This window comes from Herpailurus yagouaroundi, unplaced genomic scaffold (genome assembly GCF_014898765.1).
Source record: "Herpailurus yagouaroundi ecotype Mexico unplaced genomic scaffold, PumYag 159, whole genome shotgun sequence".
In the NCBI taxonomy this organism is placed as follows: Eukaryota; Metazoa; Chordata; class Mammalia; order Carnivora; family Felidae; genus Herpailurus; species Herpailurus yagouaroundi.
The window spans coordinates 27,193,566-27,221,083 of record NW_024412400.1 but is presented as its reverse complement, the minus strand read 5'-3'; the positions used below and the strand labels follow the sequence as shown (position 1 = coordinate 27,221,083).

General features: G+C 40.6%; 1 protein-coding gene across 6 annotated transcripts in view; it reads right to left on the bottom strand.

Moving 5' to 3' along the window:
- ATP2C1 (ATPase secretory pathway Ca2+ transporting 1) overlaps positions 1 to 27,518 on the bottom strand; it is a 177,215-nt gene that overhangs the window by 140,081 nt on the left and 9,616 nt on the right. The window contains exons 1-2 of one of the 6 annotated variants that reach the window (XM_040480175.1): positions 825 to 941; positions 352 to 534 (exon numbers count right to left, since the gene is read on the bottom strand). The exons of 4 other annotated variants lie outside the window; for them this stretch is intronic. In XM_040480175.1, coding sequence (XP_040336109.1) covers positions 352 to 357 — 6 coding nt within the window. In that variant the 5' untranslated portion in view covers positions 358 to 534; positions 825 to 941. Of the gene's footprint in view, positions 1 to 351; positions 535 to 824; positions 1,064 to 27,518 lie in introns of those variants that run through there. One more of the 6 variants, XM_040480176.1, reaches the window with a different exon arrangement.

Below are 27,518 nucleotides of genomic sequence, written 5' to 3'. Positions count from 1 at the left end.
GTCCATCCCTTCCCTCTCCATTTCCACTTCCCTTCCAGTGATTCCTTTCAAATAGCTATTTAAACAAGCACAGATGCTATCTGAAATGAAAACTTCCCTTCCATTCCCTAAGCTAAAGACAGTAGCTTTCTCAGGAAAGCAGAATAAAGCTCAGTCAGCCCACAGCACCTCGAATCCCGAAATGCCCTGTTCGAAAATAAAAGCGAGTATCCTAAGAAAGCAATTCCTTGTGTACTTCACAAAGGAAAAATAAAACAAAATCTGGAAAATAAAAAGGTGCAAACAGGCAACTAAAAGCAAACCACCACACCCTCAACTCCGCGGTGCAACCCGTCTGCCAGGGGCCTTTACCTTCATTTTCCATCGAAACTGCACTTGGGTTGATGGCTACAAAGTCTTTAGTGTCAGCCGTGGCCACACTGGGAATAGAGAGCAGAAGGGGACAAGGAAGAGAAGCCCCCGGAATCCCAGGCTGTCACCCCCTCTCCCGGCCACACGTCCCACGGCTGCTCCCACCACCCCTAGCAGCAGCATCTGCAAGAGAAACCAGGAGAAGCGGCGCTGACGACAGAGAGGGCGAGGAGGGGGACCCCCGCCCCGCCACCACCTCAGGAGCCCCCAGATCGCGCGCCCACCCCCTCGGCCACCCGCAACGCCCCCAGCTCACGCCGGCGGGGCGGCGCCCTAGAGACACTCCCAAGCCGGGGTATCCCCAGATGCCCCTTCCCTTAGGACCTGGAAGTTTCTGGAAATGGGAAGCAATAGGTAATACTGGTGCCCTCCCAAAGCCCCAGACTCCCTTCCTCCGGGCTGCGGGGACTCACCCGCGGGGCTCGCGGGAGCGCCCCGCGCGCCTGGGGCGAAGAGGAGTGGCTCGCCGAGCGGCGGCGCCAGGCGGGAGCCGACTCCCGGCGTGAGGAAGGAGCGAACGGGAGGGCGGTCGGGGAGGGGAAAGGAGAGGAGGTGAGGGGACCCGTCACGGTCGGCCCGGCCGGCTCGGCGCCGCCGCGCTGGTCTGCTCCCGCCTCCGCCTCCTGCGCTCGGCCCCTCCCCGCCGCCCCCCGCCCCAGCACGCCCCGCACTCCCGGGCCCGCCGTGGACCGAGCTTTGTCGCTACTACTTCCGCTGCGAGAGGAGGGCGCGCACGCGCACTGGCACGCACAGGCGCAGACGGCGGAAATGAAGCGAAGGCCGAGCGGTCCGCCCCGAAAGGGCTCTGGTTGGGTGCGGAGCGCTCCCGGAGGAGGGCGTGCGGGGCCGGTGGCCCGCCCCGGCCCTACCTGCCCTGTGGAGGTTCCTCGTTGACCCCCGGGAACGGTGCCCGCCCGTTTCTACGCACCCACTGGGCGCGAGGGTCGGAGACCCGCCCGCTCCCCAGCCCCGGCCACACATTCTCAAGAGGCAGCTGTGGGGTCGGGCCAAGCGGGCAGGCTCGAGCATGCTCCCCGTCCCGGAGGTATTTGAGCTCCCTCAACAAAGGCGACTTAGGAAGCCCCTCCCGTCGGGGTGGCCGTCACAATCTCGGCAGACGACACGAGGACCTCCGAGGGAAGGGGCGAACGCAGAGAGACTCTGGTGTTCTCACTGGTACTTCCCCACCCTCACTGGCAGACCCCTGTACGGCCTCTTTGCTCTGACTGCGGGAGGAGGTCATCGCCGGGCGACTTCCCAAAATTCTGTCCCGATGAGGGATCTGCTTCGGTGCCTGTATGTAATGAGAGGGCAAGGATCAGCCCCAGAGCTCAAGGGAGGGCTCAGCCTTTTTTACTCATTTCAAGTGTGTGGAACTCGAAAGATTGGAGCAACTAGAAATTGAGCGTCCAGAGATAGAAGCCGAAGAACGGGCGTTGCCTTCGGCCACTGGCTATGTTTTTTTGCCAGCATCTAATCCAGATCCCCCAATAAGTGATTTTTATAGATGGTTGATGTTACTAAACCTTAGTAAACCAGGCACAGGAAACTAAACTGAAGCCCTCTCGCATCCAAATCCACTAGAGGGCAGGGCTACACCTGCTGAGTTCGACCGCATCCTCCACAAAGAACTGTCTAGAGACCGCAGAAGAAAAGTCCTCCCTTGTGTGCTAGAGGTTTTTCTCTCCATCAACACGTATTCTCTTTAAAAACTTGCCCCTTATCTCAGGTCCTGTGACACTTCCCAGTATGTTCTCTGACCACATGTTCAGCGTCAAAATAAGCAAATGGACCGGGTTGCCTGTCTTCCCTGTTTAATCCCAAGTAAGTGAAACTAGTCTAGGATCAAAAGTCCTGGACAGTTTTCTAGATTTACTTTTCAATTAAGAAACATTGAAATTTTATTCAACGAAGTCACTTTTAAATTCCAAAACAAAACATAAAAATTAGGATGAACTAGTTTCTAGTCTCAGAGTTACTATCTATGACACACCTTTGGCTTACATGGTTAGTGAATTTTGTCTACCCGGTGGTGTTAAAAGTCTCATTTGTACAACGATGAATGTGCTATCCCTTGCTCAATGTTGTAAACAATTTGTAATGATTATTAGTTACTATACTTATTGGACCTTGACAGCACAGCATACTGCCAAAAACATTAGCATCTAAAGTAGAAACTGTAAAAGTAGACATTATTTGATATGAACATATGATCTTACAAAGAGGGCAATTTCACAGTACAGAATTTGATATTGGGTTTCTTTAGTTAGCTCAGACATTTTATCTGAGGTAACTTCAGAAGTATCTGTTGTGTACTCCAATACCCCAGCATTAACACTAAATTCATAATTAACTCCCCAAAGGATGTATCACCCCATGCCTTACACCCAAAGTAGCTGACATGGAAATTTTACTTTTTGGTTGCCTAAATTGTGAAGGCCATTGTTCCTATTGCTAAGGTAAAAAAGAAACTGGATAAAACCAGCTTTGTCCAGAAGAAGTGTTATATATTGCATTCTTATTCCACCATTAGTCATCTCACAAATTCCTGGGTGTGAGAGCAGCAAAAAGCCTTAAAGGATAGCTGGTTCAACCACTCAGCAGATCTTTCAACCTCATCAACACATCTTCACAGTGATGTTCTGTTCTGTGTCTGAACACCTCTTCCACCAAACTAGCCAACATCAGTAGCACCAACGTTGACTTCCTATGTATATGAAAGACAGCATGTATTAACACTATTCAAGCCAGAGCAGTGGGGAATGCTTTAGCCATGAGCCTCGGAAACCTCTTCCTTTTCCCAGCGTTTATTCCTATGACCAGCTAACCTGCCATGAGACTTTTGTGTAGCAATCTCTACCTCCTCATCTTGGGGGAAGGGGACTAAACTATATGTACACTGCACAATATACATACATAGAATGATATTTTAGATACAGATGTAGGGCATAATAATTATCCTATCCCTCAAAAGATTGTTGTGAGGATCTGATAAAGTGAAGGTAGGTTGTAAATTATAGGCATTATAAAAATATAAGATTATTATACAGAGAAACAAGCAAAAGCATTGACTCTTAGCTAGAATGAGATTAATAGCAATGAAATATATTATGTTCAAGTTCCCTTTTATTTCTTCTTTGTGAATCAATGCTCTAAAAATCTACTCCTGTTCTGAATATTTAACCTACAAAATTAATTATGCATCTGATGCAAAAAGTGTTCACATATGAGCAATAAAGGAGAATTTGTCAGGCATCTCTGCTTGGGGGAAATGTTACAAATAGGGAAGATTGAGGAAGGAACAGTCATGGTGTTCTAATTTTATTTATACTATGCCTTATTGCACAAAGGATGTGAGCATCTTGTTTTTAGTATGAAATTTGATAGCTGGCATTTTTATAAACCTGGATAATAATGGAATATGTGGCCTTTTGGGATGTAAAAATTAACCTGGAAAAGGTTATTTCAAAATACTTCCGCAATGTTTTATTTTAAAGGCTATTTTAACCTTGTTTTAAGTACCAAAGGTTAATAGTTAAGGAATTGTATCCAGGGGCTAGAAAAGAAGTTGTCAGTTTTTTTCAAGGTAGATATTTTAAAAGCATCTAAAGACATGACACTTTATTTTTATAAGCTAACCCACTCAACGGAAGAGCCGAAATATTTTTCTTCCTATGGGAAAAGGACATGCTAAGGGTCAAATTTGGGGACGTACAGCCTTTTACTATAAGCGGTGTCAGGCAGAATAAGTGTCTAACAAACACCTGCCAGAATTGCTATCTATCTGCTTGGTTCTGTGTCTTAGCAGTGCTGGAAGAGTAAAAATTAGAAGCAAGAATAAAAATGAGCTACCTGTGTTTTGGCTTTATTAGCACAGAGATAGGCAAGTACTTTACAAATATTTTATTAGCCCACAAAATTTCATAGCTTCCACCCTTGCTAGCATTCTAAACATGAAATGCTTGCTGAAACTGAGCAGAAGAAACTAGAGAATTTAAAGTGTACTTTTTTAATTTTTAAAGTTTATGTGTGACTCAGTTTCCCCATTCAACACGTTCTGAGCCTATGGTGATATTTGGGATCTTTGGTATTTACTACCAGTCTTCTGGATTGGAGGGGCGGGGTGGGGGGGGGCAGAGGTAAAGATAGAAAGGGAAGGAAAAAGAGGAAAGTGAGTTGAAGTCCCATATCCAGAGGTTGACTCTGGACTTCACTATTTCCACACAAAACAGACACACAATATACCATATTACATACACTCCAAGATTTATCTTGAGGTAAAAATGTACCCATTTAAAAGATATTCTGTCTATGGGGCACCTAGGTGGCTCAGTCGGTTGAGCATCCAACTTCGGGTCAGGTCATGATCTCCCAGTCTGTGGGTTCGAGCCCCGCGTCAGGCTCTGTGCTGACAGCTTGCTCAGAGCCTGGAGACTGCTTCTGATTCTGTCTCCCTCTCTCTCTGCCCCTCCCCTGCTCATGCTCCGTCTCTCTCTCTCTCTCTCTCTCTCTCTCTCTCTGTCAAAAATAAATAAACATTAAAAAAAAAATTTTTTTTAAGATATTCTGTCTAGTTTCCAAACCAGCCTAATTCATCTCTGTGCCAAAAACTGTTTTGTCTGTAGTAAAGACCATAATAAAGACCTACTGAATAAATAGGTAATCTGGAAAATGGTCATCATAAATACATATTTGTTGCTGAATGAGTAAACATAATTCCACCTTTAAAAAAAAAAATCCAATCTTTGACTTTGCTACTTGCTACCTATGATCAAACTAAAGCATGAGCTTCTACTTTCCTGTAAAGCAAAGAATTCAGGCATTTTCCGACGTTTAAAAGTAAACTTAAATCTTCAAACCACAAAGAGGTTAGCTAGGACAACTTGGTCTGAACAAGAAGTCCTAATCATTGTAAGAAGTATTAAAACCTGAGCAGTGCTCAGAGAAGATGGAATTTCACACCCAGATTTTGAACCCAGGTAACCATGGGTTTAATTGAAATTAAAAGATAACAATGTTGAGATGGCTGCTTCCATGCACAAAGGAAATGTCAGCTGAGCTTGTGCTTTGGATTTTGATGGCATGTGTATCAATGCCTGTCAGAGTCAAAGCGTTATAATTTCCTGCACAGTCTTCAGTTATTACCTTAGGATCAAAACACAGAATTTTAATTCTTAGACAAGACAGCTTAGAGACTAGGTTTAAGCAACAGGCCTTAGAATAGCCAACTACATTAAATTGGCACTGGCCAGCATCTTCTACTAAGTTTGAAAGTTTTGCAGGTGGGTTGGTTGTCATAAATTAATTGAAACTATCAAACAGATTCTATATTTTATCTGCTGGCCCCCTGCTGTGTCTGCAGTAATAGCCTAGGCCTCCTCCCTCCACTTATATGCTTCCTCAATTTCTCATCAAAAACATTTTTCATCTCTCTGTACTGTGTTGCACACTGAGGTCTGAGAGAGCCTTGGGAAAGGTTGCATTTCCTCAGACTGCCAAAATGGTACATTTTGCACTTAGAAATTTTCTAGCCCACCATTTTCCAGAAGTCAAATATTTTTTGCAAAGCTTGCATCTTTGCCTGAACTTGTCCCAAGTCCTTCCAGGCCCCCTGCAGAAATCATCTCTCTCCACTGTGCTTCCTGATGTGAGAACAAATGAGAAAAAAAGGCACAAAAAATGTCATTATGGTAATAAATTAGAGAGGGTGATCAGCACAGAAATTGCCTAAGGCTTTATGAGGATTCTGAAGTTTAGCCCTGGACAGTCAGGCAAACAGACCATATTCATATTGAGCATACTACACAAAATAAGGAAGCCATACCAAAAGGTTTATTATGAAATAGCTAACAGAGAAAGGAGAATTGCAACTTGATAAGGTGGTTTGCAAGACTGATGATAGAGAAGGAGAATTACAAATTGGCAGGAAAGAGTTTTTGCAACACAAGCAAACTGTTAAATCTTCAGGTTAGAAAATTCATTACTACAAATAACAATCAGATGGAAAATTAGATTAGCAGGGCTGCCTGGATAGCTCATTGGTTAGGCGTTCTGCTCTTGCTTTCAGCTCACGTAATGACCTCCCAGTTTGTGGGTTTGAGCCCTGCGGCAGGCTGCAAGCACTGACAGTGCAAAGCCTGCTTGGGATTCTCTCCCCCACTCACTTGCTCGCTCTCTCAAAAATAAATGAAACTTTAAAATATATATATTGAAAATTAGATTAGCAGCACATTATATACCTTCAGGCAACTTTGCTTTCTTGGTTATAAAAGGCAATGTTCACGTAACCTATTTCACAAGATATTAGAAATAACCTAATATTGCCAAATATTCTCTATTTGGGGAATTAAGAAAATGGGGATTCTGGAAAGAAAGGGGAATAAAGCTTTCTACAGGACAGGAACAAATAAGCTGAAGTACAAACGTGGGGCTTGAACTGGCTCAACCAGTCCCTGGTTCAAACAGTTGAATGCAAAACGATTTTCTAAGAAACTGCTACCTCAACCATAGGACTATTGATATTCTAAGTGAGCACTGTCCCTCTGTAGAATATGGAACAGGAAGCTGACAAACTAGAAATGGCATCAGGCCTTATGAGGAGAGCAAAAGGAACTGTCTGTTATATTCCAAATGATAAAGGACATCTTGTAATGAATGTTACCAGTGATCCTCCATCATCCATTCCCCTCCAGGATCTTTAGTCTAAATTAGTGTTTCTCAATGTGTGGCCCCCACTACCAGGAGCAGCAGCATCACTTGGGAACTCATTAGCAATGCAGATTCTCAGTTCCCACTCAGACCTACTGAGTCAGAAATTCTGGGTGTTGGATTTAGCAATCTGTGATTTAACAAGCCCTCCCCATAATTCTGAATGCTTGGAAGTGCTGCAGCCACCTTATTACCCATCTTTCCCCTCTTCTTCAGAAAAGCCACCACCACAGATGACAAACCAGTGATCTGAAGAAGCCAAGTCTTTCAATACATAATTATGTTAACAAATCAACCAATCCTGCAGCCTGTCCTACCACAGGACTTCCTTTAATATGAGATAGTAAATTATATTTTCTGTTACTTGCAGCTAGAAGCATCCTAATTGACAGAGTTCTAAATGAGAAAAAAACAGTTTACTTTAGATAAACAGGTTAATGTATTGGTTGATGCTTTGGCTGCTCCTACACAAGTTAAAAGAATTCAAAGTACTGTGTCATATGAAATGATAAAATATTAAATAAAGTACCTTAATATTAAAGGCAATGTTAATCAGTGGGAAGTTACAGAACAAGATGTAAGTCAGAAAAAACTGAACAAGGGAGTGTTACCGGTTTGTTTTTTAATTTTTTAATGTTTATTATTTATTTTTGAGAGAGACAGAGCACGAGCAGGGGAGGAGCAGAGAAAGAGGGAGACACAGAATCAGAAGCAGGATCCAGGCTCTGAGCTGTCAGCACAGAGCCCGATGCAGGACTCAAACCCACGAACTGCCAGATCTTTACCTGAGCCAAATTCAGACGCTCAACGGAATGAGCCACCCAAGCCCTCCTCTGGTTTTTTAAATGAAAGGTTTTCCGTATTAGCATATTAGTAAAAAATTGGCTATTAATTTCAAAAACTCCTTTAACAAATTCTACTTATTACTAATCAGGAGTATTTTTAAATTATGTAACTGCACATAACTCTTGAAAACTAGATAGATTTTAGAACTTTTAGGGGTGCCTGGGTGGTTCAGTCAGTTAAACCCCGGACTCCTGATTTCAGCTCAGGTTATGATCTCAAGGTTTGTGAGCTCGAGCCCTGCATTGGGCTCTGCACTGACAGTGTGGAGCCTGCTTGGGATTCTCTCTCTCTCTCTCTCTCTCTCTCTCTCTCTCTCTCCCTCCCTCCCTCCCTCCCTCTCTCTGCTCCTCCCCCACTTGTGCTCTCTTTCTCTCAAAGTAAATAAACTCAAAAACAAAAAAAAAAATGTTTTATTATACAGTTATGTGCCCTAACATCAGGCTTTTTCTTGTTTAATTTTTTTTTCTTGTTTAATTATTCAGCTAATGACTACTTAGGGATAGATTCTACTGTGAAATTGCTAAAATAAAATTAAGTTTACACCTTCCTGAAGTATGCTAGTCATTTTTTTCCAAACAAACTTGACAAAAATATTTATTATTTTGAAGTTTGCACATCAATTTGTTTTTATTTTCTGACTTAGAGCAGTTAAAAAGCTATAATGTTAAGAAAAATATCTTAAGGGGCGCCTGGGTGGCTCAGTCGGTTGAGCGTCCATCTTCGGCTCAGGTCACCATCTCACAGCTGGTGAGTTTGAGCCCTACGTCGGGCTCTGTGCTGACAGCTCGGAGCCTGGAGCCTGCTTCTGCTTCTGTGTCTCCCTGTCTCTCTGCCCCTAACCCTCTCGCATTCTGCCTCTGTCTCTCTCAAAAATAAATAAACATTAAAAAAAAATTTTTTTTAAAGAAAAAAAATCTTAATATATTCTTCCCTGGTTTAAATGATTAAATTGTTCATTTTAACCCTCAAAAAGCACTTGGAAAGGTAAAGATTGCATATTTGATTAAAGAATTTGTATTACTTTTAGGGAAATGAGAATCAGCTTTCAGTGAACAGCCAACAAAACTACACATTTGTTTAGGGCTTTTCAGTTGGCCTAACAGTTCCATGTACATAATTAAATTTAATCCTCACAACCATGTGAGGTAAGCAGACTAGATCTTGTTAATTGCTTTTCATAGCTGACAAGGCTGGGACTCACACAGGTGAAGGAAGCTCTTTGCACAAGAATTTCTCACTCCTCAATGTCAAAGTCAGGAGTCAAATATCCATCTTGGCTTCAATTTCCTTAATGCTTCTTCAGTGACCCATGAGAGAATATTTAAGAAGCTGCCCTGTTTATTGAATTACCTTTTACAATTTATCATTTGTTTTGTTAAATTCTTGCATGTTTCAGCTCAATGGGGCACCCTGCAACTCTGATGGCCATTAATTCCCAAACCTAAGATATCTGCCCCATAGCTCGTTTGATGACATTCAAGAATGCATTAATTAATAAGGGCTTTATTTTACAACATCATTGGTCATTGTCTACATCCATTCACTTATTTAACCTTCGGACACTGGGGAAATCATGCCAAGCAGAAGCTATTCTAGAATCCCTTGGGTTTATCTTCTCAGAGTTGAAATTACTGCTAAAATGAAAGTATAATCCTAAGAGTAAATAATTACAGACAGGCATTTTAGAGAGATTATTCAATAGGTAATTGAGACATGTTCATTAACATGCCTTATTAAAAAATCAGCAGAATACATATAAAGCACACGTTCTGAGGATCTAAAAGCCACTGAAAGGTATAGGAATACTTATCTTTCTGAGTGGTAAATTTTTCTTTCTTCCGAGCTTATAATTATATTTACATATTAACCAGACTATGGGCAAGGAAAAATTAAGAGATTTTGTTTTTAATATTAAAACTTCATGGGGCGCCTGGGTGGCGCAGTCGGTTGAGCCTCCGACTTCAGCCAGGTCACGATCTCGCAGTCCGTGAGTTCGAGCCCCGCGTCAGGCTCTGGGCTGATGGCTCAGAGCCTGGAGCCTGTTTCCGATTCTGTGTCTCCCTCTCTCTCTGCCCCTCCCCCGTTCATGCTCTGTCTCTCTCTGTCCCAAAAATAAATAAACGTTGAAAAAAAAATAAAACTTCATAATGGCTTTAGATAGTATGGAGGATATACAACTATTATATTCCATAATTTAAATTAACAATTAAAAATCTCAGTTGCAACGTCATTTTAGTGACTAAACAGCTACAAAAGAAGGAATTAAAAAGATAAAGAGATTTTAGATTATTCTTATGATGAGGGACAGAAGCAGAAAAATGTTCACCTTTAGCCCAGAAGGCTGATCTACAGCCTGCATAGTTCTGATAAGGATCAAATACATACTGGTTGCTACATTCTTAAAGGGTCTTATGACTGCCTGTACATCTCACCAATAGTTAATTAATATCCAGCTGAATGATAAACACCAGAGACATTCTGTGAAAGTAGCTGCATGAGTAGAAATTCAAAGAAAACATTTATGATCTAATACTGCCTGTACATCTCCTCATACTTGAGCATTAGGCATGTAACCACCAACTTCATACAGCAAAGGTGCAGCTCTGTCTGCCATGCATGGCTCTTATCTCTGTGCTACTTAAATAAACTTAATAAGTTGCACCATGTCTCAAGAATTCTTTCTTGACTGTCTGGCTCAGGGATCCCACAACACTTATAGCAAGACACTGTTTAATGACTTCTTGCATTATGGAAAATTATATGATGCTACTAGGCATGGGCAGCCTAAGTTAAGAATCTGTGAAGCTTTGGGGTGCCTGAGTGGCATTTAACCATCCGCCTCTCGATCTCTGCTCAGGTCATAATCTCATAGTTTGTGAGTTAGAGCCCCACACTGGGTTCTGCACTGATGGCATGGAACCTGCTTGGGATTCTGTCTCTCCTTCTCTCTTCCCCTCCCCTGCTTGTGCATGCTCTCTCTCTCCCTCCACCTCTACCTCTCTCTCTCTCTCTCTCAAAATAAATAAACTTAAAAAAAATTTTTTAAGAATCTATGAAACTTTAAATCATCATCACTATCCCCCAGACTTTGGAAATGACTCTCCATCTTCCAAATGGTATACATGCTCGAGAAGGTACAACCCCTGTCAGCTCTGGTTTTGAAAATATGCATCACCAAATGATATTCATCAGTGGTTCTCAAACTGTGGTCCCTACCACATGGGAACTTTGTACAAGTGTAAATTCTGTGGCCCCACCTCAGACTACTGAATTAGCAACTCTGGGAGTAGCACACGCATACTATAATTTAACTGTTCCTTCATATGATACCAGTGTTAAAATTTGAGCACCGGTTTACAGGAAACTTAAAACTTTCATCTGAAAATATTTTGATCATGCCAATAGTCCTCAATTCTAAAAAAAAAAAAATAGCATGAGAGAATATATCTGTTTATCAGTATTTTAAACCTCCTCCAGCATTTCTAAAAGAATGACTTAAATTCTTAAAAGAATTTTAACTCTTAAAATTATAGGGCTTTGAACTTCTTTGAGTAGATACCTGTTGGCCTAAAATGAGTTATTTTAAATGACCAGGAGAAAGGGCATTAAGACCATAAAGAGATCATATTTTTCCCCTCTTAAATAACCCTGAGCATCATATCATCATAGCCACAGTTTGGTATGGAGGAAAACAAAAATTAGAGGGACACCGCATGGGCAATGGAGCATTAGTTGTGCTCCAGCCATAAGCCAGTCCTTGTTTTCTAACTTCAAGTCAGAACCTTTGGAACAATGCTTCTTTGACCAGGTGTATCAAGTTTTAGCAGCCCAGTTAGATGAATGAAGTGGGGGAAATCTTCATAAGTGGAAAATGCCATTCTATTGAAGCAGTTTATTCCTTAGAGAAGTAGTTTGATCCTTTAAAAATAAAAAAAGCTATATAACATTTCAGAGGCTATACACTTTTTTTTTCTGAAGTACATTATACAGAAATTATGTGTTGGGGACAGAGCAAAACAATTGTTTTAAAGACTAATGAAATAGGGTTTTACCTGATTCAATCAATGTAAGCAATTTGATTACAAACTATGCACTCATATATAAGACCAAAATACTACTGTGATAAGCTTTATTTATTTTGATATGTACTTATAGGTCATAGTCAAGTTTAGTGGCAAATATTATAATAGAGTTAATGGTATAGGACACAATTATAAGGACTGCCAACATTTAAGGACAGTTATTTGTATAATGAAGGAAGAAGAGGAAGATGAGTCAGGAGTTTCTAGCAAGAGGAAGATGTACATGAGAAAACTGGGCATTTGAATACATCACCAAGGAGCAAAATTAAGCAAAGAAATCCAACATAAAGGTGATTTTATCCAGAGACAAGTTACAGTAACTATATTATAATTGCAAATAACAGATGAGTTTGCAATAGCTTGATTACATCTTAATGAATTCTTAAAGACTTTCTTTCATGCTATAATGTTTCTGCTCCGTAGTCTTTAACAACAATAAGATGCTTTTTCTCTGTGTGTGTTAACTAGCCTGCTTGGAAGGATAGTAAACGGTGTGTTTAATACCAATTACACCAATATGGGAGTTTTGAGATCTGTTGTATTTGCAAATTATTCCATAACAAATAACAAATATAAATGGGGTTGTGTGGGTGGGTGAACCTTTGAGTTTTAGCAGTATCAGAACATCCCCATCTTCATAGTGCTACTTACTACAGAGCAAAACACACTGAAAGAACATCCTCTCATTCCATGGAGTTGGGAGCTGCTCAGAGTAAGACCACACACAACATTACTTTTAAAGCCACCCTGTGGCATTGACTCTTGTGCATCATGTGTGGTATAAATGTCATTTTTTGTGTCATACTTTCCTCCAGAGCTAATTTTCTTGGAAACCAAGGAAACTTAAGTTTCGGAGCCCTTCACTTACAGAGGCCCCTTTAAAGGCCCTTAAAGAGATTCTAGCAAAGTTTTGATGGTCTTACGGCTTGGTAACATTTGCAAAGGATGTTTTTACTGCGGTTGATTTTAGAGTTACTCTTTTGGCCAACTTTTCCTCTGTCACAATTCTCCTATCAGGTAGCATTGGAGTGCCCTAGGGCAAAATTTTGGATCTGGCTTAAAGGAAGTTGAGATGGAGATACCTTTAGGTTTCATTTGGATTTGGATTTCATTTATACAAATGTGGGTTGTGCATATCTGTGTATGGTTAAGTTATTGCTGGCTGTGCTGGTAGAGAAAGGACATCCAAGAATATTTCTACTTCCTGCTATTCTAAATCACAAGGCCTGAAAACCTTATTATAAATGCATCCACTGGTGCCCAGCACCTGAAGTATGTGGGTGGAGAAAGAGATCCAGAAGCTAGTTTATGGAGCTTTTTTATACTCTAATAAAAAACAAATATTAGTTAAATGTGTTAAAGTAGTGCCTGGATTATTTGTTATCTCTTTAGAGACTATTAGAAAATCATTGTCATGTAAACTGGTCATTAAAGAATCTATAGTCCAAAAATGTATGAACAAAACATCTTAGGATGCATTAATTAGTTAAAACACATATTTTTCCAGATTTTGTGATCTCAAATTTGTCACCCAAATTTGTTGTGATTTCTTATTCTATTCCAATAGTCACTATGTCTCTAATTTAATAGTTACAATTTTGTATTCTTTTTCTTAAAAGAAGTTCCCCCAAATTGAGTAATTTTTAAACCTCTGTTAAAAAAGGGACTGCAGGCCGAAAGTGGAGTCATTTATGCTAAGTCTCATGTCACCAAACTGAGACCTAATACCCAATTTAATTACAGTTTTAGCATCTCCCAGGAATGAGATCTTAAATTAGTCAATTTGGAATCACCTGGTTAGCACTAGTGGGGTAATCTGCCTGATAGACCCCTGCTGTCCCCTGAAGGAAGATGACCTTGCCACAACCAATCTGCTTTTTTTTTTAGTACAACTTCCTTACCCTTTTCCCTTCTTCCTGTAGAAGTGTTTTATTTTATACAACTTCTCAGATCTAGTTGGGGTGCTGCCCAATTCACAAATTGTTAAATAAAGCCAATAAGGTCTTTAAAATGTACTCAGGGGCGCCTGGGTGGCGCAGTCGGTTAAGCGTCCGACTTCAGCCAGGTCACAATCTCGCGGTCTGTGAGTTCGAGCCCCGCGTCAGGCTCTGGGCTGATGGCTCGGAGCCTGGAGCCTGTTTCCGATTCTGTGTCTCCCTCTCTCTCTGCCCCTCCCCCGTTCATGCTCTGTCTCTCTCTGTCCCAAAAATAAATAAACGTTGAAAAAAAAAATTTTTTTTAAATGTACTCAGATGAATTTTGTTTTTTAACAGATTTGTTGGCAGCAGGGAGATCCAAAGGAAATTTCTGGTGAATTCTGGGATGGGAAACACAGGCACTAGTATCTATGAACCCTTTGAACTCTCGGTCTTTCTCACCATTTCTGAAGGCTGTGGATAAATTCCTCTTGGTTCTGAGCTCTGCTGTCTTTGTATTGAGCTCAGGATCTAATTGGCTTTCTAGTCCACGTCAAAGGGTCATTTTGGACAGACAGAAGGCTCTAAAAGAATGACAGGCCTTAGCCCTTGGTTTAGTCCATAATTCTCAGTCTAGGACTTAGCAGGTCAGTTTGAGCTGGTAGAAGAAGTTTCTACCTGGAACCTGAGTCATTAGCCCTTGGTTTGTCCACAGTTCCTCATTTGGTTGGAATCCTAGTCCCCAGTTCCCATTTGATGGGGTATGCTGGTTCAGTCCTTTCCCCAGTCCCCCAGTTCTATGTTGGAAATTGCCGGTGGTACCCATGAGGCCTTTTATCGGTCAGTCCGCAGTAACATCTCTTTGGTTACTTCTGGTGTGTTATTGTGCATATGCTTGTTTGTATTGTTTTGTGTAGGTAGAGGCTATTGCTAGTGATAATCTCACAAGCCAAAAGCCATAAAGTTGTTATGCATGAGTCAAGCACTTAAAAATTTCTGTGCAACAAGGTACACTGTAAAACACCACACATACCCCAACCTGGAGTCACATCCCTTTTAGGTATAAATTTGGCTCCCAAAGACCCAAGGTGTAGCTAAAGAAATAAGATCCTTAAGTTCCAAAGAACTGAGTGTGCCACCTTCTAGGACACCTGCTTATTTTATGTCTAAGAACTATGGTCCCAGAAACTGTAGATATCTACAAAAATGGGAAAATCTTACTAAAAACAACTAAGAGTTACAATGGCCATTACAGGGACTGTACCAACTAGACAATATTGTTCATTTAAAGTGTACTTGAAAGCAAAGGTTACTAAATCAAACAAACAGAATTGGATACCTATTTTCATTGACATGCAGAAGCCTTCAAAAGGCTGCAAAATTCCAAAGTAGCTTCATGGAAAGATTTGTTGCAAAAGGCTGATGGAAAACTAAAGACATAAGAGATACTCAAAACAGAAGATTATAAGAATGATGTAACTCCTACCACTCCCCTCTATTCTGTATTTGAGCACTCTTTCTAGTAATCCTCTATCTGAATTATCGTTCCACTCTGAAGAGACTACAAGACTGTTAACAAAAGTCCAACAAGGTAGTGGCCCTACAGATGCCCCCATATCTACCTTGGAAGGAGGGCTCCCATATGGACCCTTGCAGGGTTGACAGGACTCTGAGGGATTTTCTGGTAAACTTCTACATTATTCCCCTAAACAGCCGAGAGAAACTAAAATTAAAATTAATTGAAATCTTTACTAAATTCTGATAAATACTAGAGCCTACATATGGGATCCTGGAAAAGTTGGCAGAAGCCAGCAAAGGGTGAGAATTCATACCAGAGTCAGCTCTCCCAAACCTCTGTCTATAATGCCTGGTGGAAGGAGGAAAATAAAATTTCATGCTGTCCCTTTCTCTCCATTGCTTTTAATCTCTTCTCTCCCAGTGATAGCCATTACCTTCTTATTTGTCTTGTTTTGTGTCCTGAGAACTTGGTTTGGTAACTGTCAGATTGAGGACTCCAAAATATAGCCAGTTGTACCCCATTTATGATTAGATATGGCTGGAGCGAAATGTGAGTTAAACTCCGTTTGCATCTAGGGTCCTACCAAACTGCTGCCAGCCCTCAGAGAAATTACCTAAGTCTTTCTTTCTCTTGGCTGCTTTGGGAGTGGCTCTGGATCTTGGGAGGTTAATATCTTGTGTACCCTCTTTGGGAATGCCTCTTGCATCCAAGGGGCTATTCAATACTGTCAGGAATATTCACTGTTTGTCCCAGCTGAAAACTGAGAAGATACCTGAAAGGATTTTTTTTCAAAGTTGCTCTGTGGTCAGAAATTGGACAAATTGGAAGCTGATATTAAGGGCCTGATATAATTTTTAAAATGCTCTTCTGAACTAAATGTACCCACAGGGAACTAAACTTCCTGAAATCTTTGTGAAAGGATTTACCAAAGCATCCCAAAGACAGTTCTAAATCCAGAACATAAGAATCTTTTTGATTTCCATCTTAGTTAAAGATCTCCCTGATATAAAGGGGCAAACTGAGGATAATGTAGTTGGATGAATGGTTTAGCCCCTTGACATGTAGGCTAAAGCCTAGTTCTTTGAGGAATTAAAACCAACTGTCCTTATCTTAGAAAATTTTGGGGGCACCTGGGTGGCTCAGTTGGTTAAGCGTCCAACTCCGATCAGGTCATGATCTCATGGTTCCTGGGTTCAAGCCCTGCATCAGGCTCTGTGCTGACAGCTCAGTCTGGAGCCTACTTCAGATCCTGTGTCTCCCTCTCTCTCTCTGCTCCTCCCATGCTCGAACTCTGTCTGTCTGTCTCTCTCTCTCTCTCTCTCAAAAATAAATAAACATTGGGGGAAAAAATTTTTTTAAAAAGAAAAGAAAATTTGGCAAACCCAGAAATAGAGCTCTAGAAACAATTCAAAGTGCACCTATCCTTTTTGCCAGTCCCCAGATTTCCCCCATTCATTTCCAAAGGCTTGTAAATATTGTAAAAATTCTGGCCTTATGAAACAAGTTCTTCTTGGAAGAACTTATATTCTTTCCCTGTGCTTTAAGATGTAAATGTCCTACCTGGTCTCTTCCAGGAACTTATATCTAGGCCATCTCTTTGAAATGCAAACTTCAGGGAAATAATTCTCATCAGAAGGGAAAAAGAGGGTAAGGCTATTTGGAACTTGGATGAATAAAAAAAATCTTGTCTTTTCCACAAATATTAGTAAAAAAAAAACAAAACAAAACTGTAGGTATGTGAACAGATGAACATAACTTATTCCATCTGCCAGCAATGTACTTTCAATCCAACTTCATTTATAACTAATGAGTTTTGAGGGCACCTGGCTAGCTCAGTTGATAGAACATGTTACTCTTGATCTCAAGCCACACGTTGGGTCTAGAGCTTACTTTAAAAAATAAAATATATTTTTTAAATAATCGCTGAGTTCTGTATTATTTAGCTATAATTTTGTAACCAAAGCCGTAAGTTCTCTGTCTGTATCTATCTGTACGTTTATGTGTGTGTATACATAAATTGTGTTGTAGATGTGTGTATTTTCCTACATCTGGGTGATATTGCCAAAATTAATTTGTAAAACAACTCTATTTAATTGGCTTAAAGAAAATCAAGCACTTATATGAATTAAATATTCCTAAAATTCTCAGAAATTTAATGGGAACTTAACCTAAATGATTTTCAAAATTGCATGATTAAGGATTAATCTTTAATTATAAAAACTAGTTTAAGTTTGTAAGTTTAATTGAAGCAGGCATGTCTTTAGAGTCATTAGCCTTAAATATAATACTTTTATTTTACCTAGGTTTATTAAATGTCAAATAAGTTCATGTTATCTCTTACAAAATTTGTCAGAAAAAAAAAAAGCTTAAGATGCTTATTTTGTCTAATGTCTCATGAAGTTTTCTTAAGTAGTTTAGACATAATTGCTAAGAACAACTGAATTAAATAGATGTAAATGGGATAAGAGTTTTTTGGTGAAATGTTCAGCAATGATTATGTTTTATGGTATATTTGTCTAGAAAACAGTTTCCAAACCATTTTGGTTACTTGAAACTTTAAAAGTTTTGCTAAGCTAAGTGATGAGTTAGGTTAAATTCATTGACTATCTAGACCATTTCCAAATACAATAAAATAGTGAAATATTAATTACCAAACATAGTTTACCTACTTTTGGCTTCTTAGTACAAAGGAACTAAAGATTTTTGGGTTTTTTAGTAGACATATCTTGCAACACACTGGAAAATTTACTATGAGGAAGCATGTATTTCTAGACATTATGAAATGTGTTCATATATTTACCCATAAAAAGAATGCTGGCATAACAGATTGTTCACAATTGTTTACTTCTTGATTTTCACTAGAAATTCAAATTTTAAGGGGTAAAAATGCTACTGTATGTAACTGAAGCTACTAGAAATAATAAGGGAAACAATTTTGTGGAAGAAAGGTAGGATGTGTGTTTTGGCTGAGAAATCATCAGGTATAGATATGTGTTTTTCTTAGGGAGAAAATAAATAAGTGAATTTGTCCTGGTTGTTTCAGAATGGAAAAGAGAGAGTTGTACCTTGTGTAGTCAGTTGGCTAAAATTGTTTCTTAAAATAAGTGTTTTCTTAAAAGTTTTTTTTTTTCTTAAAATAAGCTTTGATATCAATAATGTACATATGCTTGACTAAAATAAAACTTAATTTCCTATCCTGCTGAAAAGATAAAGTTTTCCTGGCCCATTGGTCTGCTCTTGATAATAAGAGATTGTTGAAAGGTATTGTTTTTTTGTTTGTTTGTTTTACTTTTTAAGTAATCTGCCTTGAAAACAAAGATTCTGTGTTTTATCAAAATGGTTTCCTGTGTTGCTTGTTGTCTTTGTCAGGTCATGATTACTTAAGAAAGGAAGTCTTATGTATTAAAAGAACTAAAGTTTTGTTTTGTTTATAACAATTTAACTTGCTGTATCTACCTGCAAAAAATCTTTAATTAGCACTCTGATGAAATGGATAACTAAGTATGTTTCACAGTGACCTATGATCCTATTTGACCAGTGTTTTTAAATCTTTTGATATTTTTGACAAACTTCCCCAAAATCAAATTCTAAATGAAGATTTTTTTGCATTGGAAGTAACCTTGGGGTTTTGTAGAGTCCCTGGAAAGTTGCAAATGATTTTTTCTCTCTCTTTGTAAAAAGAGAGAAGTTAAACTAATTAGGTTTATATGATTTGTTAAATTACATGGGAAACATTATCAAATGAGAAGTGATGCTAAATCTTTTTAGCTTTATTTTTATGGATGTATGTTATTAATTTAAGTGTTCTGGAAATTATATGATATTCCTAGAAATCTGATACTTGTATAATGTTATCAGTCATAATTCTAGTTCATATCTTAAAATGTATGTCACAGAAATTTCTTTTCTTTAAATTTTTTTAATGTTTATTTATTTTTGAAAGAGAGACAGAGTGCAAGTGGGGGAGGGCCAGCAAGAGGGGGAGAAACCTAATCTGAAGCAGGCTCCAGGCTCTGAGCTGTTAGCAGAGAACCCGGTGCGGGGCTCAAAGTCAGGAACCGCAAGATCATGACCTGAGCTGAAGTCAGACACTTAACCAACTGAGACACCCAGGTATCCCAGAAATAACCAAATTTCTTTGCCAATTGCATTATAATGAACTGTCACCAGGTCTTTAACCATGGCCATTTTAAAGTCTTTTATCATTTACAGTTATTGTTTACTCTGAGGCTTTTGCAATAGTGCTCCATCTTCAAGGAAATTCATAGAAAGGATTTTGACAATTACATGTGTCTAATAACTTTAAGATTATGAGTGTGACTGGGTAAGAATTTGAAGAACTAATGGAAAAACTGGATTCAAGCAGAACAACTATTAACTACACAGGACTGAATGAACATAATTTTTTTATGACTTTTTCTTTGTAACAATGCTGGTTCCTTAATCTTGCTCTCCCACCACCAACCCCCCCCACCACCACCCCCTTGCCCCAGATTTAAAGAAACCTTTTCTCTTAAGTGAACTATGACTTCAAGCAATTTGATAAAGTACACCTTGGTAAACAAAGATAAGATTACTTTTCCTCCCTACCCAATCCCTCCAGAATTCAGAAACTCTTGAGTATTCTTTTCATGGCAATACAGTTAGTTACTTGCATAAGTTCAATAAGAATCTGTTCTCCTTGTAACAAAACACCATTAGAAACACTGGTTATATTGCCAAGGCTTTGACTGGAGTGTCATATTTGAAGAGACATGCATAGACTCAGATATGACCAGACAGCTTTAAAGACCTAAAGTTGACTTTATGGAGCCAATAAAGCCCCTTGGAAAAAGTGACCCGGTCTGGTACCTTGCTTACAGGAGTCCCAGCAGCTTTACTACACGAGTAGGGAAGGTCACTTCCTGGCAGGTCCAGGAACCTCAGGATATTTGGGAGACCTTGAGAAGAGAGAAATTCACCCAGACTGTAGACATTGATAGTAAAATCTGATGGAGAGTCCTTGGTTTGGCTTCTTTGCCTCAAGAGATTTTAAGAGTTTAATCTGAGATCCCTTATGTAAAGTTCCAGCAGAAAAGGCTTAAAAACAGCTTATATGATCAATTGCTATTCTTCTTGCATTTATGTAGATAATCAGGCCAAGTTTACTGCAAACAAATTAGTCTTACTATGGTCATTTTGGTAAAAAATGAGGGTGACTGCAGAGAGAAAAATTATGTTTGCACCTCTGTAGGTATTACATTCTAATCCTGGTAATTGTCTTTAAAGTGTTGTTATATACCTACAAACTGGACTGGATGCTGAATTCTTCTGGCTTCCTTAAATATCAGGCTATGACTCTCCAAACTGACTTTTTGAATTTTCTCCCATTTTTCTGAATTGGAATCACTTGAAACAAAGACTGCCCTCAAATCTCCTTGGAAGGGGCTATATTAGGTCTTCCTTACTATCCAGATGGCAGTCAAACTTCAGAGACTTGAACTTTGGGACGACATCTCTGAATTAAAGTGTCCCTTCAGGGGCACCTGGGTGGCACAGTCAGTTAAGCATCTGACTCTGGCTCAGGTCATGATCTTGAGGTTCATGAGTTTGAGCCCTAAGTCAGGCTCAGTGCTGACAGCTCAGACCCTGGAGCCTGCTTCGGATTCTGTGTCTCCCTCTCTCTCTCTGCCCCTCCTCCCCCCTCTCTCTCTTGTCTCTCTCTCCCTCTCTCTCTCTCAAAAATAAGTAAACATTTAAAAAAATTAAAATAAAATGAAATGAAATAAAAAGTGTCCGTTTAGACTCTAGGAGCACCACTCCAGCTGGAGACTTCAAAATAAAAATGACCAGGAAAAGGGGAGCCTGGGTGGCCCAGTCAGTTAAGCGTCCAACTTCAGCTCAGGTCATAATCTCACGGTTCAGGTTCATGAGTTCCAGCCCTGCGTCAGGACTGGGCTGACAGCTCAGAGCCTGGAGCCTGCTTCCAATTCTGTGTGTGTCTCTCTCTCCGCCCCTCCCCCGCTCATGCTTTGCCTCTCTCTCTCTCAAAAATAAATAAATATTTAAAAAATTAAATTAAAGGGGCGCCTGGGTGGCTCAGTAGGTTGAGCGTCCGACTTCATCTCAGGTCATGATCTCACAGTCCGTGAGATCAAGCCCTGCGTCGGGCTCTGTGCTGACAGCTCAGAGCCTGGAGCCTGCTTTGGATTCTGTGTCTCCCTGTCTCCCTCTTGCTCTTCCCCTAACCCACTCGTGCTCTGTCTCTCTCTGTCTCAAAAATAAATTAAAAAAAAAAAAAGAAAAAACATTTTAAAAAATTAAGTTAAAAAAAAAAAATGACCAGGAAGAGACGTAGCTGACATCAAGGTAGATTGCTTCCTCACAAAACATGGGATCGAAAGGATCAAGAATGTTCCTTTCCATTCCTCTTTCCCTCTCCGACCGTCCTTTTCCTCATTCTTGCACCATGAAGGTCTTTGTGATTCTTTTGTCTCCTCTGTGTTCTGGTTTTGAAAGGTAATGCCATTGTTCCCATATCTCAGGTCACTGCAAAGGAGGTGGGTAATCCAAGCTACAAACGATTATTGGATTTGTCATGATGTTGGTGATCCTGTAGTTCTGCCCATTACAAACTTTTCTCTGATTTCCAATGCCTCAGTTTCTCTGGAACAAACTCAGTCCTCTGTCATGTCAGACTCCCCAACCCTCAGGGTCCCTTTCCCTGTCTCTGATTAACAATCCCAAACCCGGGAGCCTTGCATCCAAGGCTCTGCATAAAGAAAGGGGTAACCAGAATAAAATCACCTGTGTAGTCTATAGACCCTTAAATATTACTGGCCTCTATGGCTGTCACTTTTCCAGTCCTGAGCCACAGACTAACCTGGAAATTACCAGAAGGCATCCATGATTCAAAATTAGCTTCCACTGGTAGATCACTGTTCTCTTGGCTGGGAGTAAGTGCAAATGAGGCTATGGTCAAGAACCTCTCCTTAACTCTTGGGGATATTGTAGAATCTGTTGCTAAAGCAATAGCTGTCCCACAAAAATCCTTAGACTCTCTGACCAAGGTTGTTCTTGATAATAGAATAGCCTTTGATTATCTTTCAGCTGAGCCAGGAGGTGTCTGTAGCAAATACCACCTGCTGCGCTCAGATTAACACTTCTGAGGAAGATGAAAAGGCTACATAAGATCACTGAATAAGCCACTTGGCTTAAAAAAGGGACTCCTTCTGGGGTTGCCTGGCTGGCTCAGTTGGTTAAGCCGCTGACTTCAGCTCAGGTCATGATCTCAAGGTTTGTGAGTTTGAGCTTGGAGCCTGCTTTGGATTCTGTCTCCCTCTCATTCTGCCCCTCCCCTGCTCTCTCTCTCTCTCAAAAATAAACATTTTAAAAAACTAAAAAAAAAAAAGAAAGAAAGAAAGAAAGAAAGAGACTCCTTGAATGGAATCTTTCTTTAACTTAAGTGATTTTGATTGGTTTGAGTCTTGGGGGACCATGGCTCCAAAGCACACTCCAGATATTGGGAATTATCCTGCTTATAACATTCATAGTAGCTTTGCTGGTGTGCTATATTGTCTCAAAACCTTTAAATGCCTGTTCCCAGCCACTAGCCAACAAGCAAATGATCTCCCTAAGACTTGAACATCAGAAAAGGAACAAAGAGAATTACCAACTTAAAAAATGTGAACCTGAGGTCATGACCAGTGAATACCACAGAGATCCAGCAGAAAGATGTCACAATGTGTAAACACCACACAGAAGATCGGCAAAAGTTTCGAGAACTTCAGAACAGTGGCTAGGAGTGGCACCAATGCCTTAAATTTGGATCACATCTCTCAGGCTGAAAATCTTATCAAAAGGGGGGAATTGTTAAGAAAGAGACAACAGGCCCCAAATGGAGTCACTTATGCTAAGCCCATGTCACCGAGCTGAGACTTAATACCCAACTTAATTGCACTTTCAGCATCTCCCAGGAATGGAATCATAAATCAGTCACCCTGGAATCATTACCACTAGTGAGGTAATCTGTCTGATAGAGCCCTGCTGTCCCCTGAAGGAAGATAACCTAGCCATAACCAATCCACTTAAAAATATATATATATATATATATATTTATTTTTGAGAGAGACAGAGCATGAGCAAGGAAGGGGCAGAGAAAGAGAGGGAGACACAGAATCCAGAGCAGGCTCCAGACTCCAAGCTGTCAGCACAGAGTCTGACATGGGGCTCAAACTCACAAACCGTGAGACCATGACCTAAGCTGAAGTCAGCCGTTTAACCAACTGAGCCAGCCAGGCGCCCCATAATCCACCTTTGACTAGCTTGTGTTCCTGTTCCTCTCCCTTCTGCCTGTAATAGTCTTTCGTTTTGTACAACTCCACAGAGCTTTTACCTGCTGGGTGGGATACTGCCCAATTCATGAATTGGCAGTTACGTGAGGTAGTTAAAATTTACTCAGCTGACTTTTGTTTTTTAATACCTCTCAAAAATGTGGATTTCAACCTAACAGGATTTAAGGTATTTTCCCTGCAGAGTAGTTACAATGGTTTTATTTTTTAAGAAAGAGTGAGGGGAATTAGGGGAGAAGGGGACACTATCTGTGGGAAGTAGCTCATTAGGAGATAGTGAATCAGGATTTGGAGTCAGACAGACCAGCAAACCTGGAGATAAAACCTTCTGCCATAGCTTATGAGTATGTTCCAACGATCCCACTTCTGTAAACCTCAGTTGTCTCATCCATAAAGTGGGGATAATACCACCAATTTTGTAAAGTTATTATGAAGATTAAATGGCAATGTCTGTAAAGAAACTTGCCAAGTTCCTGACACATGGAAGCCATTTAATAAAAATGTAAAGTTCCTTATTCTTGAAGGCATGATCCAAGATGTATGTCTTTTTTTTTTTTTAAGTTTATTTATTTTTGAGAGAGACAGAGAGAGAGAGAGCATAAGCAGGGGAGGAGCAGAGACAGGGGGGACAGAGGATCTGAAGAGGCCTCTGTGCTGACAGCAGAGACCCCGCCATGGGGCTTGAACCCACGAACTCTGAGATCCCGACCTGAGCTGAAGTTGGCTGTTTAACTGACTGAGCCACCCAGGTGCCCCAAGTTGTATATCTTGAAATAGCCTTACTAATATGCTGCCTTTAGGATGAGCAGGGACAAAATGATTCCAGCTTTTTTTCCTGCTCCCTTCACAGCAAATTATGAGCAGTACAACATACGTGGGAAGTTCATTTCTTTTTCTGTTAAAGCATAGAACTGTCGGATGAGGTGAGAAAATACGTCATCTTCCATTCTGAATAAAAGTCAGCAAATAAAGTGTTGCAGGCAAACTGAGAAGTGGAATAGGGTAGCAAATTTAGGAATGTGCATAAGAAGCTACATTGTAGTTCATAAAAATGGGTTTTACATTTGAGTTAATGGCCTTATTTCAAAGATAAAGTTTTTGGTGTTTATCCGTTTACTGGCTCCTGTGTTTCAAAGGCATCTGTACAGTAGATTAGGAAAGTTTAAGAGCAGATAACAGGATTAGAAATACCTCAAAAGTCAAGTCAGCATCCAAGTATCTCCCAGACATGTCTAACACTTCACAAAAGTAATAGATGACCTATGATGATGTGGACAAGAAGGATGGAACCCCTTCAGAAGGGACCATAATAAGCATGAACTTGTCAGCATTAAATGTAGGAAAAGGGAGTGGAAGGTAAAAGAGGCTTGATATTAAGGAAAAGAAAAAAAAAAAAGCCGTGATTAAAATATAACAAAATACCTAAAATTTCTCAGTGTCCCTGTTCATCAATGACATCATAAGTATACTTAGTTATTTATCCTTATACTGGAGGGTGTTTTAAAACCCATAAAACTATGGGTACAAGTAGTTCAGCAGTCAATCAGGCTCAGAAAAGCTGGTCACTGGTGTATAAGCGTTTCACCAGAAGTGTTTCCTGGAGGTAGCTACACTTCCCTTCCTTGATAGAGGAGTACATGCTACCTGAATCTCCAGAGACATTTGATTCTGTCTTCTTTGGCCTAAAATTCCAGAGAAACATGCTCTGAGGAGTATTTTCCACTAACCAAATAAAACAAACAAATTCTAACTATGTACCGGTATCTGGTCCTTGTTCCTTAGGTATCTGAATTGTCCACCTCTCTATTGCTCATTGCACTAGAGTCCTTGACTGGAAGGGGTCTAATAAGTCACCTAATCTTCTCTTTCATGATGGAGAAATCATCACTACAACATCTCCCAAGGAGATACCCTGCCCTCTACAAATGGTAGCCCATTCCTTTCCCTCTCGTTTTTAGAAAATTCATCCTTATGATTGTATCACAACCTTTCCCTGAAATTTTTCCCATTAGTTATGGTTATTTCCTCTGGAATGTCTCAAGTGCACCTCCATTTTTCTCTACAAATTAGCCTTATAGGTCTTGTGAAACACACAAAAATATACAAATACATATAGAAAACAATCATATCTTAAATTTCTTCCTCTAAAAGCTAACATCAAGGATCCTTTCAAGCACTTCTGTCTCAGGATAGCATTTATTATCCTCCTAATCCCTTCCCCACTGATGTCCAGAAACCCCATCCCATGAACCAATTCCACAAACCTATATTCAGTGCCTTCCATCCAACAGGCACTTTGCTAGTCATCCAGAAAATACTGGGTATCAAACAGCCTTCCTAATACATCCAAAATTGGGGCTCCTGGGTGGCTAAGCTGGTTGAGGAATCGACTGTTTGGCTCAGGTCGTGATCTCACGGTTCATGGGATCGAACCCCACATCAGGCTTTGTGCAGACAGCGTGGAGTCTGCTTGGGATTCTTTCTCTCCCTCTCTCTCTCTGCCCCTCCCCTGTGCGCTCTCTCTCTCTCTCTCTCTCTCTCTCTCTCTCTCAAATAATAAATACATTTTAAAAAATACATGCAAAATTACTACTGGGATAAGTACAACAAAGGAGAGTTACACAATGCCTCCAAGGTAGGAAAAATCAGAAAAGCCTTCCCTAAGGGCCTTAAGATTGAATTAAGTTCTGAAGGAAGAGTAGATATTAACTAAGGGAGGATAATGAGGGGACAATTAGAACAAAGACCCTGGCTGGTAAAACAGGAAGAAATAGAAGAGGGGCACTGTAGCTGGGGTGCAGAGAGCAAAAGGAAGCAAGGTATGTGTAGAGCAGGAGAGAGGATCAAGGCCAGACCACGCAAGGCCTTCCATGTTGAGCAACTTTGTCTTTATTGTACAAATGAGTAGAAGCCAATGAAAGAACATAAGCATGGGTCTGGGGAGTTTCCTGTCAGGTTTGTGTCTCCTGTAGTGTGAAGAACTGATTGGACGGGCCAGCAGTGGATAGAGGAAAACCAATGAGAAAGCTACTACAGTATTTCAGACAAGAGGTGATGAGGGCCTCTGGGCTAAGGTGCTGAGAGAGAGAAGATGACAGATTGATTGAAGGAATATTTAGGGATAGAATTGAAAGGATTTGGCAATAAATTAGATATTGACTAAGGGAGCAGAAAATACCAAAGAGGACTCTTAGGTCTCTGCCTGCATGGGTAGTGATGGTGCCATTCTCTCAGATAGAGAAGACTGGGTTGGGGAGAGGAAGCACAAGAGCGTGAGTGCTGACTAGGAAGTCATTCATCTTCATGCAAGCCACAGTTATAATTCTCAGGCATCTTACAGGTTATGGAGTGCCACAGACTGGAGGTTTGTGTCCCCTCACCTAACATTCACATGCTGAATCCCTACCCTCCGATGTGGTGATGGTACTCGGAAGGGGCCTTTGGGAGGTGATTAGGTCATGAGGATGGAGCCTTCATGAATGGGATTCCTGCCTTTAAAAGTGAGACTCTGCAGGGGCGCCTGGGTGGCTCAGTCGGTTGAGCGTCTGACTTCGGCTCAGGTCACCATCTCACGGTTGGTGAGTTCAAGCCCCACGTTGGGCTCTGTGCTGACAGCTCAGAGCCTGGAGCCTGCTTCAGGTTCTTTGTCTCCCTCTCTCTCTGCCCCTCCCCTGCTCATGCTTTCTCTCTCTCTCTCTCTCTCTCT